General features: G+C 48.5%; 1 protein-coding gene across 2 annotated transcripts; it reads right to left on the bottom strand.

The window, feature by feature from the left end:
* Positions 1–4795: 4795 nt before the first annotated feature.
* Positions 4796–18953, bottom strand: OGFOD1 (2-oxoglutarate and iron dependent oxygenase domain containing 1). 2 transcript variants are annotated; one of them, XM_024551424.3, is made up of 13 exons: positions 18757–18953; positions 16915–17060; positions 15691–15737; positions 14949–15049; positions 11498–11614; positions 10834–10925; positions 10501–10629; positions 10087–10200; positions 8576–8655; positions 7985–8298; positions 6540–6662; positions 5987–6045; positions 4796–5526 (listed from the first exon to the last, which is right to left on the bottom strand). In XM_024551424.3, exons 1-13 carry the CDS (start codon positions 18929–18931, stop codon positions 5365–5367), a joined length of 1659 nt encoding a protein of 552 aa, XP_024407192.2. In that variant the 5' UTR covers positions 18932–18953; the 3' UTR covers positions 4796–5364. The 2 variants fall into 2 exon arrangements, with proteins under 2 accessions (XP_024407192.2, XP_053771815.1); XM_053915840.2 differs by lacking the exon at positions 18757–18953 and adding an exon at positions 17979–18694.
* Positions 18954–18995: the final 42 nt, after the last annotated feature.

Raw genomic sequence — 18995 nt, 5'->3', positions numbered from 1 at the left:
TGGGGGCGGGGACCCTCCCGCACGCATTGCATCCCGGGAGCACCTGGTGGCATCCGGGCTGCCCGCTCTCACTTGGGACCCTGCTGGGGAAGGGTGGTCCTAGGGCCTTGCAGTGGTTCATACCCAAGTTGGCACGAAAGGAAATGCATCTCAAGGCTGTGGTCTGGAAATGGCCCACTCTCATTTCCACTCACGTTCCATTAGCTCACATGGCCGCACCAGACTGCTGAGGCCCGGAAATGCGGCCCAGCTGTGTGCCTGCCTGGTGAGAGCGCCGAGGTTGTGACAACGGCTGGCAACTCCTTTTCTAAGAGTTACAATTTTGCCTTAACGTAGATTTCAGGACTGGTTTAGTCCATTTTCACATCTTAAGAGCACGCGCGAGTGGTTGAGGGAGAGGGGCCTTTCCTCCGTGGCAGATGAACTTGGTTAGTTTCCTCCGATTGGCCACTGAGGATGAGAGCTTCTGTTTCTGGAAGGTGAGCTTTATGGAGTCCTCATTTCAATGAGATTATGCCTCATAATACCTTTGTTTTACATTTTCACACTGTAAACTCCAGACATCCACGTATCCTGTGTTATTTTCTCTAATCCCTGAAGTAGTAAAGAGTCTTCTCTGCTTCACAGCTGAGGAAATGGAAGGGCAGGGGTTCCTTACTGGCCAGAGTCACAGCTGCTGGCAAAACTCAAATCCTGCTGTTGAGTCCGTTTCAGTTTCATCCACAGTCCCCGGAGACTGAAATCTCTCATTGGGGCTGGCTTTAAATTGTACTTTCCGTTTAAGGGACCCTAACAGATTAATAACCTAATCAAGGGTCGTTCTGTTGCTCTTCAGCCAAAATACTTCCTTCTTTACCTAAAAAGTATTCATGGGCAAGGCTTGAAGGGATCAACCTGCAGCAAGATGTTTGTTTAATACTCCTGATTTGTAGGTTCTAAATTTATTTTCACATTAATTTGACCCTCTTGATTTTCGTATCTCTGAGCTCAGAGAGGCGGAATGTTTTCTGCAGGGCCCCGGAGCTCGGTTTGGTGAGTCATGCACAGGTGTGAAACCAAGCAGTTGCGGCCCTTTCTGCCATCCTGGAGCGTTCCTGCGCAAGTGAGACTGGACGACGTGAAAATGTTCAAAAAACACTGTTACCTTTCTTATCTTAGAAGTCACCTTGCTCAGCTTAGGGACGAGGAAAACTGGTTATCAGGTACTTCCCTATTTTTCTACCCCGATAAGAGTCTGAGTGCCTTCTGGAAGCTACACTGTGAGCTTTGTTTTGTTGCTGAGCTTTGCTGAAGCTTTAAGCAAACAATTAGCCTCCATGTAAAAGCTGATCTTGAGAATTCTGATATCTGGGAGAAAGCTTTTCAGTCACTTGTCTGAGCATCCCCTTTAAACAGTCACCACCACCCAGTGCTCAGCGATTTCTAGAGAGAATGGTTTTTATGATTTCTCACCGTGTCTGCCCATCCACAGATGTCAAGGCTCAGCCGCAATGCTCTTTCCTCAGGCCTTCCCTCTCCCTTGTCTGATCCTTAGCCCTCACTACACCCTGTGTTTACATAAATCTTAATCCCCTATTCAGGGAGAGCAGGGCTGCATCTTAAGTGGCTTTATCTCCCGATGGTGCGGAGCGAATGCTTTCAGCACAGACTGCGTCTGCCGCTCTCACAGGACTCTGTCCTCAGTCGGCCTGTCGGTAAAGAACGAGGAACTTCACAACTATTATGCAACGCTGGGAGGGCTTACAAGAATGATTTTTAACATTATTAAAGTTCCAGATTTTATCATTAGCAGTTACAAATCTGCCAAAGCAGAGTCCTGTGATCCCAGAAATAAATTGTCTCCAATTCCGCTCTGAAGCTGAAGTACAAGACGATACCCGTGCAGCCTGGTGTGTTGTGTTTTGCCTTGTTCCCATCTGGCCCCGCCCACGCTATGTGCTCTAGCTCCTGAGTTATCTTTTTATTTGTGTGGTGCAGAAATCTGCTTTTCCTAAAATGATACCACATGGACAACTCCTCAGTAGTTTTCAAAACTGTCTCTGTGGACTAACTTTGCAGCAATCGGAGGGGATCATCTGTTTTTGTAGGAATAGGGGTGCCCAACCTTTTCGTATCTCTGGGCCCCATCGGAAGAAGAGCTGTCTTGGGTCACACATTAAATACACAAACACTAACAAAAACTGATGAGCAACACAAAACAAAAAAAGGCTCGAAGTACATTTACGATTTTGTGTTGGGTCACATTCATAGCCATCCCGGGCTGAGTGCAGGCTGCGGGTTGGACACCTCTGGTAGTTCATGAAGGATGGACAGCCAGCCTCAGGGGTCACTTTGTCAAGGACCCTTTCCACAGGAGTTGTAGTTTCTCACTCGGTTTGAGTGGTGGCAGGTATATGGCATTGAAGAGATAACTGCAGCCAAAAGCTTCTTGTTGGGTAATGACCTATCTGGGAGAGACAGCTCGGGTGTTGGTATTTGCTGGTATTCTGCGGGAAAGGAGCCGCCATATTCAGTGGAATTTGGGGGACAATCAATAAGCAGTGGAAAAGCCAGGTTCCAAACCTAACAGCCTCTTTCTCTTCTAGGCTTCATTTTCTACATCTTTCAGATGACGGACTGCAATTAGATTATTCATAGGGTTCTTCCTTATTTTTTTCCCTCTTAACAGAAATGCTAACATGCTCTCAAAATAACTTTATGAAAATGTCCCTAATTTCCATCACGGGTAACTTATCAGGAGGATTTGGTTTGGGGACTTGACCTTATGCAATCCACAGGAAGTGCCAAAGTGGCCTCTTTAAGGCTGCACTGTCTGGTACTGGACCTAGAAGCCCACGGGACAGGCAGTTGGAAAGGATGGAAAAGCAGGAAGGACCAGAACAAGCTGGAACTTACGGGATGGGCTGGAGCCCATGAGGACATGTTATCTGTGTCCTTTCTGAATCCTGACCTTGATGTTGTGGGCATCCTGCAGAAACGGAGACCCTTCATCAGAGAAGCTGAAGGATGATGCACAGGAAGTGGATCTCCCCGATGCTCGCAGACACCACCTAGTGAAGCCAGTAGATTCGTGAAAACGTGTGTGAGCTCCAATGACAGTTGCTTCACTCCCGCCCTCCAGATCTTGCCCAAGAATGTGCGGCTCTCTCTGACTGGAACACGGGGGAGGGAATTCTGGGAGGTGCAGTCCAGTCCGGCCAGGCTGACACAGCACACACGGTGGTCGTCACGGATGGTGGGATTCCCGGGGACCGTTACTTTCTATTTTTACATGTTGCTTTAATTCTTTACAATGAACGTGTATTATTTATATAATCTGAAAACCACATAAAGCTATTCTCTTTGAGGAAAACAGTCTTCCTTTACTAAAAGGAATTATTAAGAACCTGAGGCTCACTACTAAGCATCAAGAGAGAAGAGGCCATATGTTATCTGGGTGAACACCACAGTTTTTATCTGGAAGAAGTAGAAAAACTGAATGCTTAACTCCTCTTTGCCACCTAGTTGTCAACACTGGCTCCAGCCGAGATGAAGAATGAAGTACTAAGGAAAAGCCACTTCTGACGGCTGGGGACCTTGTGTGCACAGAGTGGCCTCTGCACTGCAGCGCCCCCACAGTCTAAGAGGTGCTGCTGCAGGCAACGGGGCTCCCAGCAACAGCGGGTCTGGCTCTCCGGGGCCCACCCTCCTCGGCAGCGAGCTCCTTTTTGTGGTGTGCGGGGGATTCTGCTGTGTGGACAGATCACGGACACACTGAGATCACAGAGAAATGAATGAGCACATTTTAGCACTTGGGAAGTGTGCCAGGATTCCGCCTCAGCGCTCCTGAGCTGGCAAAGCTGGGTGGCCTCTTAGATGTCACCTAGGGCCGGGAATGTAAACTACGCTGCGAGCTTGGCACACACCACGGTCTCGCCTGCCCAGCACTTTCCCTTGGGCCTTCCAGGGGTTCTGCCACCACGGGGCCTAACTAGAACCTCAACCCCAATCTCTCCCACTCGGGAAAACACATCGCGAAGTAAGTGAATGGAAGTAATTTAGGGATGGCTGTTGCAGCTGGCAGGAACGTAAAAGGCAAGCTTTGCAATGTAAATCATTAGTTAACAGAGTGGCTGTAATCTCACCTGTCACTATACTATGGTTTAAAAACTGTGGTCTCCAAAATTGTACCCCTGTGAAATCATCCAGTACTGTGAGTGTAGGAAGCTAACAGTAGACCCTTTAAAAATCAGTGTTTGTTTTATAACAATACTGAATATTAGTGCATGTGTAAAATGTATAGATAAATATCCATGTAATGGGCACACATGTTAAAACAATTTCTACTGACTGGGGTGCAAAATCAAATAATTGATGAGCCCTGGCTTGGTGGCTCAGTTGGTTGGAGCACTGTCTCATACACCTAAAGGTTGTGGGTTCAATTCCCAGTGAGGGCACAGGCCTAGGTTGCAAGTTTGATCCCCAGTAGAAGTGTCTACAGAAGGCAACTGATCAATGTTTCTCTCTTTCTTCCTTCTTCTCTAAAATCAACAAACATATCCTTGGGTGAGGATTAAAAAAAAACTGAGGGAACCATTAACCTAGAAGAAAACTCATTTCCTTCCGTTAAACGCAAACAACAGAACAGAGTTGGTGCATGTCCCGGGAAGGTCAGAGCGGAACAAAGCCGCAGGCAGTGGAAGCGTAAGGGGCCCAGAACAGGACGAAAGCTCTGTAGTTTTCTAAACCTGTGTCACTAGGAAGAGCAGGATCTGCAGTCATTTATGAGTAAAAGAAAAAGCACTGGACTCGTGGATGCATCTTGAAAATTTTATGCTAAGTGAAACACAAAAAGACAAATACTGTATTAGTCCATTTACGTGAGGAGTATGAGTAGCAGATTCAGAGACAGAGAGGAGCATGGTGGTTGCTGGGGGCTGGCAGAGGGGAACGGGACGGAGCTGCAGTCTGGGAGGACGGAAAGTTCTGGAGATGGGCGGTGGTGAAGGCTGCACAACAATGCGATTGTGCTCTGTGCCCATGAACTGTACACTGTAAGTGGTTAAAATGGTAAGTTTATGTCATGAACGTTTTACAAAACACCCCACATTTTTAAATCACTGGAGAAGTCAATCTGGAAAAGGAAGAACCGAATGTTAAAGAAAAAGGAACCTTTTTTGAATCAAGAGAGAAGCACAGATACACCTCCAAGCCCAAGGTCCAGACTGAGGACAATCTCTGGGAGTCCTACTCAGGCACAACCACGCGTGGTTCTAGGAACGGGTCAGCCCCGTCACCTGCAGCTCTCCTCTGCTCCACGCCCAGCTCTCCCAGACTCCCCAGTACTAACGGAGGGTCTCTTTCTCCCAGCTGTGCCCAGCCCTGTCACTCGTAATAGACGAAGGAGAAGTCCCAGAAACCTGTTCTGTTGGGGAAGGTTTTCTTTTGTTCTAGGCTCCGGTGGTTGATGTGCTTGACAAATTTAAGAGTCTCTCTATCTCTGTAGACCAACGCCAAAGAATTGTTTTCTGGATTCACGGTTAGCAGCTGAAACAGGCAAATCCAAGGACACATCAGAACACAGAGCTTATTCTCAGCTCTCTGCTTCAACGATTCATCACCGAGCAGACGGTTTCCGTGGAGCCTCCACTAGAAGAGCTGTCGCCATGGCTGCCAAGGCCTCTTCCAGCAAACCCCACTCCTGAACTTGCCCAGACAGGTTTTACCTAACGCGTTTCTTTCTCATTACGTTGAAGATTAATGGGAGTGTACCATGTGACTCTTACGTTATTTGGAATCTCTCAGGGTAGACTAAATAAATGCTTAGTAATCATCTAGCTTCTTTATTCCATGCTGAGTACTTTCTACTAGAAATCAGACCACTGCCAGGCAGACCAATGTGGATTTACCAGTTAAAGACACAGGTAGAGGCCATAAAAACTGGTTTTTTGAAGAATGAAAGCATCCTCAAAACTAAAAAAATAGTTTGCTATCAGAAGCAACTTACCTCTTCGTCTTCACCTTTGGCAATGTAGGAGGTAAAGCCGCCGAATTCGGGCTCCCAGCCTTACAAGGGGAAAGCAGCATTCAGAGGGCGGGGACTGCAAACACTAATCACAGTCACCAGCTGGAATCACTGATCCCTTGCTGCGTGAATGGGGTTGGGGGGTGGGGGAGGGGAACGTGGGAGTTCAGCAGTAACCAACGCCATGACTTAGAGCCTGAATTCACCATTCAGTCCTCGTTAAATAAGAACTGAGAACTAAGAATTAAGTGTAAAATTTAAGGACAATTACGCAAAAGCTGTAGACTGTGGTGGGGGGAGGCCTTGGAGGGGAATTATGGTTCGGGCCATCTCCCATACCCTAGGTACACACAGGAATCCCACGCTGAGTTGGGAGACTGAAACTCACAACCCCTAAGACCCCTCCCACACCGAGCCCCTGCGGTCTGAGACCCCGGACATGGCAAGGACTTCTGGACTGGCTCAGCCGGAGAGGGGCACGCAGGAGAGACCGCCCCTCGAGGAAACAATTCACCGCTTCCTACCCCCGTCCTACCTTCACAGCCACAGTAGAGAATTACATCCAGGGCAAGCTCAGTCTTGCCGTTGTCATGGATTAAAGTGTAGTGGCCAGTCCTCCAGCGCCTCAGCTCCCCCTGGCATGTGGGAATACTTGATTCTAAGAAAAAATAATAGGAGGTCAGAAAAACATTAAAATAACCTTGACTGCACTGCGATTTTGCAAGGGAATGACAACTGCTGGTTTTCAAAACATTCTGAAATCAATGCCATTTGTATATATATCTTAAAAAGCAACACCTTCAAACTGGCAGGTCCGGACACCCTACCACGTGCCGTGGCTGTGCCAACATTAGCACTGCTGGAGTTGCCTCAGCGACTCTGGAGCTTTGCTTTACGACAGCACTCTTTGGAAACGGCGGCTCCTCTCATTTACTCTGCGCTCCCCACTTGCTGCGGCACAGCCCTGCATGCAGGAGATGCTCAATCACAGAACAACGCATCTTTTGGTAGCTCGTATAAATTTTCTTCCAAGTTGCAGACTCCCATAAAAACGAAACCAAGACGGAAGAGAAGTGGAGAAATCCTTTGGCTTTTCTAAATATCTTGGGGGCTAGAGTGGCAGGCCGGTTGGGATGGGAGCCTGCAGAACAGAAGTCACACGTCTGTGGTGGCATCTGCCCCACACCGCTGGTCTTGTTTCCTTGGGACTCCCCTCCTTATCTTTGCTCTTTTAATGCGAAGTTTCCTTCTCAAGAAATCAGAATGGGAGCAGGGAACAGACGGCTGGTTTCATTTTGTACGAGCTGTAACATTCGCGCTGAATTTGTAGCCACTCAGTTAACGGGGCCAAAATTTCCACAGAATTTCCGCTTCTGTCTGGAGCAGAAGTGTTACGTCTTAAATTTCTTATGTTTTTCTTTCCTCTATTTTTAATAATGTCCTTCTCCCTATATGTCCAGACTCCAGCCAGTTTTTCTGAGCCTATTATTTGTCCTTGGCAGAAATAAGCCGCACACCTTCCTCTCCTCAATGGTCTTGGGTCTTAGAGTAATTTTAGCCAAGGCCAGTCCCATCTCTCCCCACTGTCTGCGCTGATAAGATGTACCAGCTGTCCCCCCACCTGGGATGCTCTTCCCGCAGATCCTTCCTGTCACTCAGGTGCAAGTTTAGCTGACAGCTTTTCCAGACACCCATCCACCTAAGAGGCCATGCAACCAACCATTCCTCAGCACAAGACCCTATGGAGTGATCTGCGTAGCGTTTGTCATTATTTGACATTTCTAGTTGTTGGTGTATGCATTTATCCGTCCTCTCCTTTTAGAGTGTAAGCTCAAGGACAGCAGGGGCCTCGTCTGTTTCGTTCTACAGCTCCTGGAACAGGACCTAGCAGACAGTAGGTGCTTGAGAAGTACTCATGGAGTAAATGACTGAATGGTGAGTGCGTAATGGAGACCGGGACAAGCCGTAACCGCAGCTTACCTTTCTCGGCTTCGTTTTCCTCTGGCTCTGGGTCTGTCCGTTCACTGCCCCGCTGGCTGCTGCTGCTGATGGCCGCCTGACTCTCCTGTGGCTCGGAGGAGCTACAGCTTGTCCCTTCGTCGGTGCTGTCTGGAGCAGAGGCCGCTTCGTCCTCTTTTGTGTCCTCCATCCCACCTTCTTCAGAAGGGGCCAAGAAGTGAAGCCGGAGGCCTGTGAAGTTGGACAGCAGCAAGAACAGTGCCTCGGAGCGGAATAACGTCATGCAGTCTCTCAGTACGCCGGGGAGCGTGCTCTCCTCGGCTTTCTCGTAAAACCTGGAAAGCAGCAATGGCAGTTCCCATGAGCGCCGCAGACGTGAAATTACTCACGGAAGCAAGGTGGTTGTCGGTGCTGCGCCTCTCCCCCTGGTGCCTGGCAGAGCTTACGAAAGCACACATTGTCACAGCAGTGAGGTCCCGGCCGGGCCTGCTACTGGGTGTCCCTGGGCACCAGACACGGCTAGGGCAAATGTCCCATTACTGGGGCTGAGCCTTGTAGACACATGGGCAGGTGCCAAATGCAGAAGTGAACGTCTTGGATGACGGGTTCTACCTTTTGTTAGGGGGACCTCGGCTGCTCCACCTCACACCTCCTTTCTCCAAAGCCTCGCAGACCTCTGCAAATTTCTCAGGCTGGAAAATGAGCAAATAAAGAAGCAGTCAGCAGATCTCCCTGGGACCCCACACTGGTCTCGCAGGTGCAGCAGCTCCGCAGAATCTCGGCTGACTCCTGCAGGGGTCGGTGGGCTCTCCCCCCTTTCACACAGCAACTCCCCAGTCCTGGGCGGTGAAGCCAGAGCAAAGACGGGAGAAATCGTCGGCACGCTTTAGCCAAGAGACCTAAGTGCCAATCTCAGCCACTTCCTTAAGTAGCTGTTTGTCTTATGTCAAATTGCTCAACCTCTCAAATTCCTTCATTTATAAAATGAGGATCATGATACAGACGCCTTAATTCAGAAGATGTGAGGGGGAAAATCAAACTGCAAACAGTCACAGCCATCACAGCGAGAACCGGTGTGGCAACGTGAATTCTCCAGGCCCTGGCTCAGTCCCTTCATTTGGTCAACGCTGTGATTTTAAAACATCAGGTTCAGCCCAAGAAGCTGATTAACCTGCTGGAACAGTCTCCCCAGGAGGCCTGCTGTGTACTTGCGTAATGTAGCTGCCCAAGGGGTGTTCTGGAAACAGTGGGCCTGTCAGCTGTAAGGAGCAAAGTGTCCCAGAGCATGGTTTGGTCAAGCTGAATTCAACAGGGTTAAACAAGTTTACGTTCTGCAATACTTCTGAAATTCCTTAATATGCTAATGTCAGCTATAAAATTCTGAGAGGGACAGAGACAGAGACAGAGAGAGACAGAGAGAGAGAGAGAGACAGTATGTACTGTCTGTCAACCTTTTTTTCATGAAGGAACAGCTTTGGGACCGTGATTCCATGGGACTCAGGGTCAGGTGCGAGGCACCACCCCAGTGCATGGGTTCGTTCAGCCTGCGCGACTCTTCAAGATGGACAGGGCAGCGCGAAAGCTCAGACAGACTGAGCGATCTGGTCGGGCTCGTGAAATCACAGAGCCAGGACATGAACACAGGTCTCTGACTTCCGGTCTGGCTCTCTCCCCTCTATAAAGTGCTGCCTCATCACCATCAAACATTCATCAACAGGTGCTGGTCAACTGGCAATCTGCCCATCACTGAAAGTAATAGTACGCACCAGATTCATCAAATGAATAGGAGGGAAACGACACACAACTCCCTCTCAGTATAGAAACGTGTGTGTGTGTGTGTGTGTATGTGTGTGAGAGAGAGAGAGAGAGAGAGAGAGAGAGAGAGAGAGAGAGAGATATTAAGATTCTAGACACCTGGGGAATACCAAAGGGACTCAACCTAGTGAGCATGCAATTGATACCACTGTTAGCTGTTAACATCATTTCTGTATTTCATTTGAAGTGGAGGGTGACATAAACATTCTAACCAGGAACAAAAACTCCCTTGGTGATGCCTCTTCACCCGCCCAAGGAGCAAGGCTGCGTGCCAAACAGGGTACACCAGACAGGAGGTGTGGACCTACCTCAAGGAAATCCTTTAGGAGAATTTCAGACTGTTCCTCAAACTCTTCTTGAATTTGAATTTGGTGATCCATGTCCAGATAAGTAGGGTTGATCCACTCATATAAAATTTCATGCTTACAAAGAAGCAGCAGATGGAAAAGGTGAGTGAATAAATCCTACTGCTTTCGTTCTGACATCATTTCACAGTAGTAACATAAGACATGCAAATCCTCAGTTTATAATTGTCTCCTTGTTAAACACAGGGCAGGGAAACTCCCTGAGGAGGACACTGTCCACACTTTATCTAAGAAAAGTGGAAGGGCAAGCTCCACGTCTAACTTCGTTACCAGGAACAGCCACTTCCAGAGCCACAGAAACACACACTAGGTTACAGCGGCCGGGACGAGAGCCCAGCGGCAGGAACTCATCCTTACGTCTTGCGGGATGTGAGGGCTCCGAGGGACGGGAGGTTCAAAGTAGGTAGGGGGCCTGGTCAGTGAGGGACCGTGAAACCAGCCGCTTATAGACAGACGCGACTTTTCTTCAGACAGGACTTCGGACACCTGAAAGGACAAGACCAGCGGTGCATCAGCGCCAAGAATGAGGAGGAAGACGACCAGCCAAGGCGCACAGACTTCGGCATCCTTCACGTCAGGTGTGAAAACAATCAGGCCGGGGCAGTCCAACGGGAAGCTGTCACATTTAGACAATGGGCCACTACAGGCCTGATTCCTAGTGCGCTACGTGCCATGGCTCGGAGTCTTTACCTGGTGAAAGGACACGGGAGACACTTCGAAGAAAACCAGTGTGTTCCATGAAGGGATAAGAGACTTGACGATCTGCTTCGGCTGGAAGTGTTCTGTACCAGGAGAGGACACGTCCGTGAACATGATTTCACGACCCTTCACCGCCTCCAGGCCACCCCGTGTCACCTTGACGGCCCTCAGATTTCTAAGGGTACCCAGGTGTACCTTTCCGATCCCAAAAGATCCCCAAATACCACCCTGGCCAGCTGTTTGGCTCAGACTTGCTGGTTCTGCCAGGGGACGCCTGTTCTGGTAACTACCTATCTACTATTGGGCGAGGGCCGAAAGTTTCTGCTCGTCAACCTCTGGGGTCAGTCATTACAATAAAGACCCCTGACCTTCTGTCAAATGGACTGGTCCTGGCAGATTCACAGCCACGGGCAGCTGTACACGCCACTACCCTTCCATGGTCGGTGGTCAGAAGCCAGGTCTGACCACTCCTCCCCTTACCCCCGGAGTAACCATTACCTCCAGTGCCACGCGGACCGCCGGCTGTCAGGGCGGGCATCAGGCCCACCTGCCGCAGCCACTGCAGCGGCGGCCCCGTCTCCACGGAGGAGCGCGGACACTGTGCCTGTGGACTGGGGAGCGGCCGTGGGAGTCGGAGAGCAAGCGGGTGCCTTACCATCAACGTCGTACAGGTCCAGCGTGCCGCCCAAGCTCCCGTCCCAGGGGGGAACCAGGTAAAGGATGAAGGCGATCCGGCGCCCCTCCAGCTCATCGTCGTGGCACAGCAGGGCATCTGCAAGGTTAACGCACAGCCTCAGGCACCTGCGCAGGCGAGGAGCCACAGGGGGTGGGCCCTGCGTCTGCCCCAGCCCCTCTGACACCCACCTGTCCTGTCAGCTCCTCCAGCTATGAAAACTGTCAACCCTACGGACACTGGGGAGCACCTACGTGGTTAGACCCGGGGATGCCTGCTAACAACATTTTCCCCTATTTATTCTAATACTTGTTCTACACACATGTATTTGCTTTTGAAAAGAAAAATGCTACCCTCCGGCGGTTGTTTGGTGGCCTGTTTTTTAACGTCTTATTACATGGCAAGTGTCTTTCCATATCAATGCACATACCTGTCGTCTCTTTTAACAGCCGCATAGTTATTCTACCATACGGGTTATGAATTATCTCCCTTTAATCAATCCCCTATGCTGTTTCCATTTCTCGTCTATTAAGAAAGACTGTTTTAATGGACATCACTGCACAAAGAACTTGTTGTACCTGTTCCCATTAATTTCTTGAGTTAAAATTCTAACACCCATGAGGTGGGGCTGGGCGAGGTAGGAGACGTGCAGGGTGGGAGAGGAAGGGATGCTACGGTGAACTGAGATTGTTCACACATGCAGTACAGGGACCTGTTCCATGTGTGGGAAATGTAGCCCAGCTCCCACTCAGAAAAGCCAATGGGTGCGAGGTCCAGCACACAGGACCCACGCCTACAGACAGGTTCTACTGTGGGGAATCAGGCTGGCATTGTACCTAGGCTGCTAAGGGACTTGCTCTTGCTAAAACTCCCTCACCCTGAAAGACAGCAAATGTTTACTGAGTATCTTTAACTTCCTAAAGTCTCTGCTAAACCTCCCAAGTATGGAGTGCAATCAGTTCAACCACTTTCCCCCTTGAGTTGTAACATCCTTCTCTTTTAAGTAATTAGCAGCATTCTTTCCTTTGTTGTCTGTAAAAGGTAATCACCTACAGTGAACCTGTGCATAGTAAATGAGGACCATCCCTGATGTAATGTGCCCAGAAAGGCAATAAAAGCCTGTCCAGGCAGGGGTCAGGCTCTCTTGGGCTCTCTCTCTGGCCCTCTTGCCCTCTCTCACTTAGAGAGTGGCCATGCCGTCCCTATTTCTCCACAGGATTTCTGTAGTCCGTGTGAATCTGTCCATTGCTGCCACAGCACACGGATCCCACGGGCCGGGATGCACATCAATGCAGGGGTGGTTTTGATACATGAATACAGTGAAGCTAATGGAACCCAGGCTTCTCACCGTCAAAGAAGGGAATTGCAAATATGGAAAAGGAGAACTTAGAATGGACCCCATGGTGCTGAACTGGAACTGGAGGAATCAATGGGAATGCAGTTTCCCATATACATATGTGACCACATGGACTCTCACCCAGACACCTAGATACAAATACAGATGTAGAAGCGCACACACGCAAACGCATGCATGCACACGTACACGTGCTACCTCCTTCCACTGAAAGGGTCTGGACCAGTGACACCCTAATAGCAAAAACACCTTGAGTCCAGGAGACCTTGCTTTTAAGTACCATTCTTCACTCAAAGGAGCCAGGGTTCTCTGGAACAACGGCCAACTCTAAGTCTAGAGCACAGAAAATGCATAATAAACCTGAACAATCTTGTTTTGTCAGAAAGTACGATACAGGTGAATTATGGGGACACAACTAAAGGACACAGAAGCCAGTTTAAGGGGTCCCCCTTGACCAAATCAGGGACAATACGAGCATCAATAAAATGACAGCAACCGATAACTCCCTATTCCATAAACACTAACCCATAAACCCACACTGACATAAATGAGTAAATAAATAAATGAACGGGGAGAGGAAAAGGTTGTCTCCACAGCAGAACGACAGCTAATATGGAGAAGAAACGATTTGATTGCAAACGTCACCATTTGGCAACCTGCGCAGCAGTAACTCAGCAGGGAGTATCAGTGGGCGCTAAACGAAGTGAACGAAAGTTTGATGGGGAACGGGAAATCTGTATCATCTTACTATCTCCCCACAAAAGTTAACTTGCAGTCAGACAGAAAAGGGCAAGTTTCCAGTGGAAAAGTGACTCCAGCCACTGCCGTCATGAAGTGATCAAAGTTAGTAACACACGGAAACCGTGTGCCGCTTGATAGGACGCAGGGAAAGAACACAGAGTTCCGCAGTGTTCCTGCCAAAAACGCATGGCTCGGCTCTCGCCATGAGGAGGCGCCAGACAAGCCCAAACTCAGGCACGTTTTACAGGACAACTTGTCTGCCAACCTTCAGCAGCATGGAGATCAAGCAAGTCAGGGGGGCTGGGGGAACGGTTCCAGACGGAGGGAGACAAGGGGACGTGACAAGTGCAGTCCCGGACTGCACCCCCTGCTGCAAGGGACCAAAGGATGGAACTGAATGGAGCCTGTGGATTAGGCGGGAACAACGTATCAATCTTAATTTTCTGATTTTATGGTTTATTACTGTGATGTAGGAGAATGTCCTTGTTGCATGAATTACTGAAGTTATTCAGGGTCACGGAGCACCACAACCATGGCCTACTTTCAAGTACAACAGAAAAAAAAAAAAAAGATTTGTGCTGTATGCGCCACTTCTCTGTAAGTTTGAAATTACTTCAAATTAACAAGAAAAAATAAAGTTAAAAAAGGGCATAGGATGTGACTCTTCATGTCTATCACTAAGTTATTCTCAAAAAGTTGTCACTGAGGAAAACTTCCCGGACAGGAGTTAAACCTAAATCAAAACAAAACACAACACTTTCCCTTCCAGGCAGAACACCCAACATGTTTTCAAAAAGACACATATGTGCTCAGAAGGGGAACTGGGAGGATGCACCCAAACTGGTGACAACGGATACCCCTGAAGAGAAAGGGGAGGGGCAAGGAGCAGGTGAAGGGGACTATCAAGGATTATACCGTGTATTTCTACGTTGTCTGAATTTTTTCCCTTGAGAGTATATTCACTTGCTACCTTCAAAATAAAAAACAAAACAATTGACATAAGGAAGATGTTTGTTCCCTGAGAAGTCTAAGAAGAGGGCTTACACATCACCTCCGGATTTCCCGATGTTATATGGCGAGTTGGTGTGTACGTGCATTATCAGCACTTTCCTGAAAATACGGTCCATAGCTTTCATCATATTCCCAAAGAGAAGCACTGCCCTGTACCGTCCAATGCGACGGGCATTTCTGCACACGAGCTGGTCAGATCTTCCTTATTAAGACCCTGATGTCACACAGGGACACGGTCTAGGATTTTGATACGCTGACACCATCTTTCCAGCACTGTTTACGTAAAGCCGTTACATCTCGCAGACATCAGGGCTGTGTCTTCCTCACCTGAGAACTCATATTTAGCACAGGACATGTCAATGGTAGACTCCAGGTCAATCTTGGAAATGTCAGAAAGCCAAGCCCGGAAACCTTCAAACAGAATTTTCCTAGAAACGCAAACAAGATAACTTGTCATGCCATAGGCTGGGCTACGTTTCGGTCTACGCCACAACTGTTTCTTCCTGGAGGTTGCGGTTTATTCAAGAGATCCATCCCCAAGAGTGTGCCTCACTTTCAACTTCCACAGTGTAGGACTAATATTCTCAGAGCACAACCTGAATTATTTTCTTAGGATAAATTCTTGTAAGTGGAATCCCACTACAAAAAGCTAAGCCTTATTTAAGGGTTTTGATGCATCTTTCGACATCAGCCTCTGAGAAGGACTGCAGCAGTGTATAAAGGTCTCTACACTTCTGAGGACCCTGGAATTGTTGATTTTGACACTGGCCAACCTACTAGGTGAAGAACGATACTCAGTGTCAGTTTGTTTCTGTGATTACTAACACTGTTGAACATTTCATCATTGAGAATCTGGGCCCTGGAATCAGACAGATTTGGGTTTGTATCCAAGCTCCCTTGATTGTTACCTAGGAGGCCTTGAAGAAGTTACTTAATTTCTCAGAGTCTGTCTCCTCCTCCACAAAATGGGCCAATCACGTGAACAGTGAGTGTATGACATAACATTGAACGCATTTACTAGTCAGCCTGGCAGATATTAGGCACCCCAAAAATATGATTACTTCTTTACCTTAAAGCACAGATGTGAGGCTCTCTTCTCTTCTTCAGATCATCAGACTTGGCCATGAAAAGAGAAAACAGGACTTCCGTCACACACGAGACACACACAGGAGAGCAGTGATGTGAGTACTCCGGCAGTCTGGTGCTGCGGTTACCAGGCCTGGACTCTGGAGCCAAAGTGCCTGGTTTGAGGCACGGCCCTCTTGGCAGCTCTGTGACTCAGGCAAGTCACTCAGCTGCTCTGGACCTCATTCATTCAACAAACACTTAAGGAGTTATTCCAGGGGAGCTTGCATTCTTGTTGAGGGAGACAGACCACAAACATAAAAAGTCGGTTAGGATAAATTAAGGTGATAAAGGCACAGGAAAACACAGCAGGGCCAGAGGGGCTAGAAGTGCTGAGAGAGGAAGGGTTTGCCCTTAGAAATCAGTTGGCCACGCTGGACTTCACTGAAGTGAAGTGAAGACTTGAAGGAGGTTGCGAAGTGTGACAAAGGACTGGCAAAGAGGGGTCAACACCCCGAAGGTGAAGCGTGCTTGGCCAGTTCAGGAAATCGCAAGGAGACTGTGTGGTTAGAGCAGAGAGTGAGTGGGAGAGCAGCAGGAGATGTGGCGAGAGAGGCAGTGGGGGCCTCAGGGCTGAGCTAAGTACTCTGGGTTTTACTTAAAAATACCTGGAACCACTGGAGTTTTTGAGCAAAGGAATAACATGGTCCCACTTACATTTTTCCACATTGAGATAAAATGTAACAAGGTTATCCTTTTCATCATTTGCAAGTGTACAACACAGGACACCCTGAATGAATAGCTTGTTGCAATACATCAAGCCACCAAGCAAAGCCATGAACGTGAACATTTAAATGGTTACTATCTTCCAATGTACAACTCTCCTCGGTATACCACCCCCAAATGCACTTCACCCCTCTGTTTATGATGTGCTCATGTGCTGGCTTACTCCTTTTCCTGACTGTCACTGTCACTATCACCTCTATTATTTTAGGTTTTGAAGTTTTACAGGGAGGGAACTGGCAGAGGCTCCCGTACAATCATTATGACACCTAACGCAGTTAACACTCAGTAAGCTTATGTTAAATGAATGAGTGCTCTCAATAACATCAAGGCAAGCACCCTCCAAGGCAAACCCCATCTAAAACCTCAAGTCTAAAGGTACTGAGTGACTGTACAAATAATACATTTCTGAAGTGGAAGAACGAATGGAGAGGGGCATAAATACCTGCTGGAACTTATATAAATCATTATACTTCTCATGGAAGTCCAAGTTCAAAAGTTCCTTCTGAAGCCCTTCCAAGAAGTTTGGGCTTGGGATGAAGTTTGGGATCACGCAGTGAAGAAAGGGGTCCATGTCCATGACAATGGCTTCTGTGGGAAAGAAAACATGGCTTTTTTTGGCCCCTGAGTAGCACAGCCCAGAGAATATAAAAGGCCATGGTCATGGTTTTGGCAACCTAGTACCTAAAGTCTAAGATTTGGGGGAAGAATGATAAGCTCCTCCCTTTTTTCTTTACCCACCCAGTATTCCTTTTTTTAAGATACTGTGTGTAAAATATCAGGCCTGAAGATGAGTACATGTGCTATCAGTAACCTACGGTTCCTGCTCTTGGGTGGGGGTGGGGGGTCAATTTAATGTTTACATGTTGAATTGAAGGTCCTTTAGAGTCTTAAACTATTTCTCCCCAAACTGAAAATGTGAGTAGCATATTAAAAATGAGAAGTGCAATACTGGCTGGCAATTCAACCCTTTTTCTTTCCTAAGTGACTGGCTCAGGCTGTTACTACATACATACTTCGTTTTTTCTTTTAAAAAAAAAAAAATCAGTTCGGCATAACCCCTTTGAATTCCTTGACTTCTCTTTCCACATTTCACCCACTGCCTCTGGTGGGTTAGATCGTGCACCCCTTCCGACGATCACCACGGGCACCCACCAAGGGCCGGGCACAGCTATCGGCTCCACATGCACTATCTCATTCAATCTTCTCCACGCCACTAAGGCAGACGTTAGCGCGCCCTCCTGCCGAGGAGGAAACTGAGAAGCTCCTGAGTGTACACAGCTCGCACTTTAAACACGGAGCTGTCGCCTTCTTTTTTCTTTTCCAACTATGCTGGCATCCCGGTATAGTTAATAACGGGGTTGGCACGAACCAGGCCCAGGATGCCAACCAGCTACGGCTGCTCTTCTCCCAGCAGCGGAACATTTGCCTGGGTGCAAGGCAACCCAGGCAGCTGCCTACTGCCGGGGCCATCGCTGTTGAGGGGCATCCAGAGCCCCCGGGACTCACCTCTTCAAAGCACTTCACTGAAACAAAAATCACGGCAAACTTGAGAAGGGAAAGCGTGGCGCAGGGAGCGGACATTGTGTCCTCTAAGGTGACATGTGAAGCTGAGCTTGGAATCGTTCAAGGCTCCTCCTTTGGGCAACACACGTTAACTTTCATAGGTCGTGTAGTCGAACTATAGGCACGTAAGAAATCAGGTACGCTCAGGTGACGGATACTTACCAGCTCTCATACTCTGGCTACACTATCAAGGCACAACTGAGCGTTATCTTCAGAGAAACACGTCACTGAGGCCACCCAAGTATGAGTCCAAGTGTTTACTGGTCTCTCCTCAGGGAGCCATTTATTGATGCATAGGTACGTGCACTGCTTTATTAATCTCATTCAGCATCTTTCCGAGTTAAATACTATTGGCTATCCCATTTTACATAGGAGGGAACTGAAGTAACTAAAAAGTAACACCCACTGACAAGGGCCAGTGGAGAGAATTCAAACTCAATTATCCTTGAATCCAGAAGTCAGCTATGAAGTTCACGCCTTCTACCCCCCAAACTCCCTGGCCTACATTTCTTCCTATTTTCGGGTTTCTAAATCCAAACCGAACTTGGAATGAAAGCGGGCAGGAGGCCTGGCAGGAGGGTCGGAGGTGGCCAAAGCCATACTCCCTCCAAGAGCCTCTATCCTCGTGTTCCCGCTGCCCCCGGGCTCCGCACGAGTGCCGGGACTTTCAAAGGGCCCCCCGACATCGCGCGGCGGCCCCCACTTCGCAGCAGCAGGTTACCGTGACTGAACGGCGTCCTGCGGCTCCAGGCCTCAGCCACCTGCTTTTTCAAGATTTCCTCCGTGACAGCACCCGAAAACTCCACCATCACCTCCTTCTTTCTCTTTTTCCCCGTCCCGCCCGGGGTGGGCTCAGCCGTCCGTTTCACGTTCATCTCCTCTAGAGCTACCGACATTCACCACGCTGACCCAGCAGCTCTTTTCCTATGGAGACTACAATTCCCAGAATGCGCTCTTTCC

This window comes from Desmodus rotundus, chromosome 12 (genome assembly GCF_022682495.2).
Source record: "Desmodus rotundus isolate HL8 chromosome 12, HLdesRot8A.1, whole genome shotgun sequence".
Classification (NCBI taxonomy): Eukaryota; Metazoa; Chordata; class Mammalia; order Chiroptera; family Phyllostomidae; genus Desmodus; species Desmodus rotundus.
The sequence above is the reverse complement of the archived record's forward strand: the minus strand, read 5'-3'. Positions and strand labels throughout refer to the sequence as shown.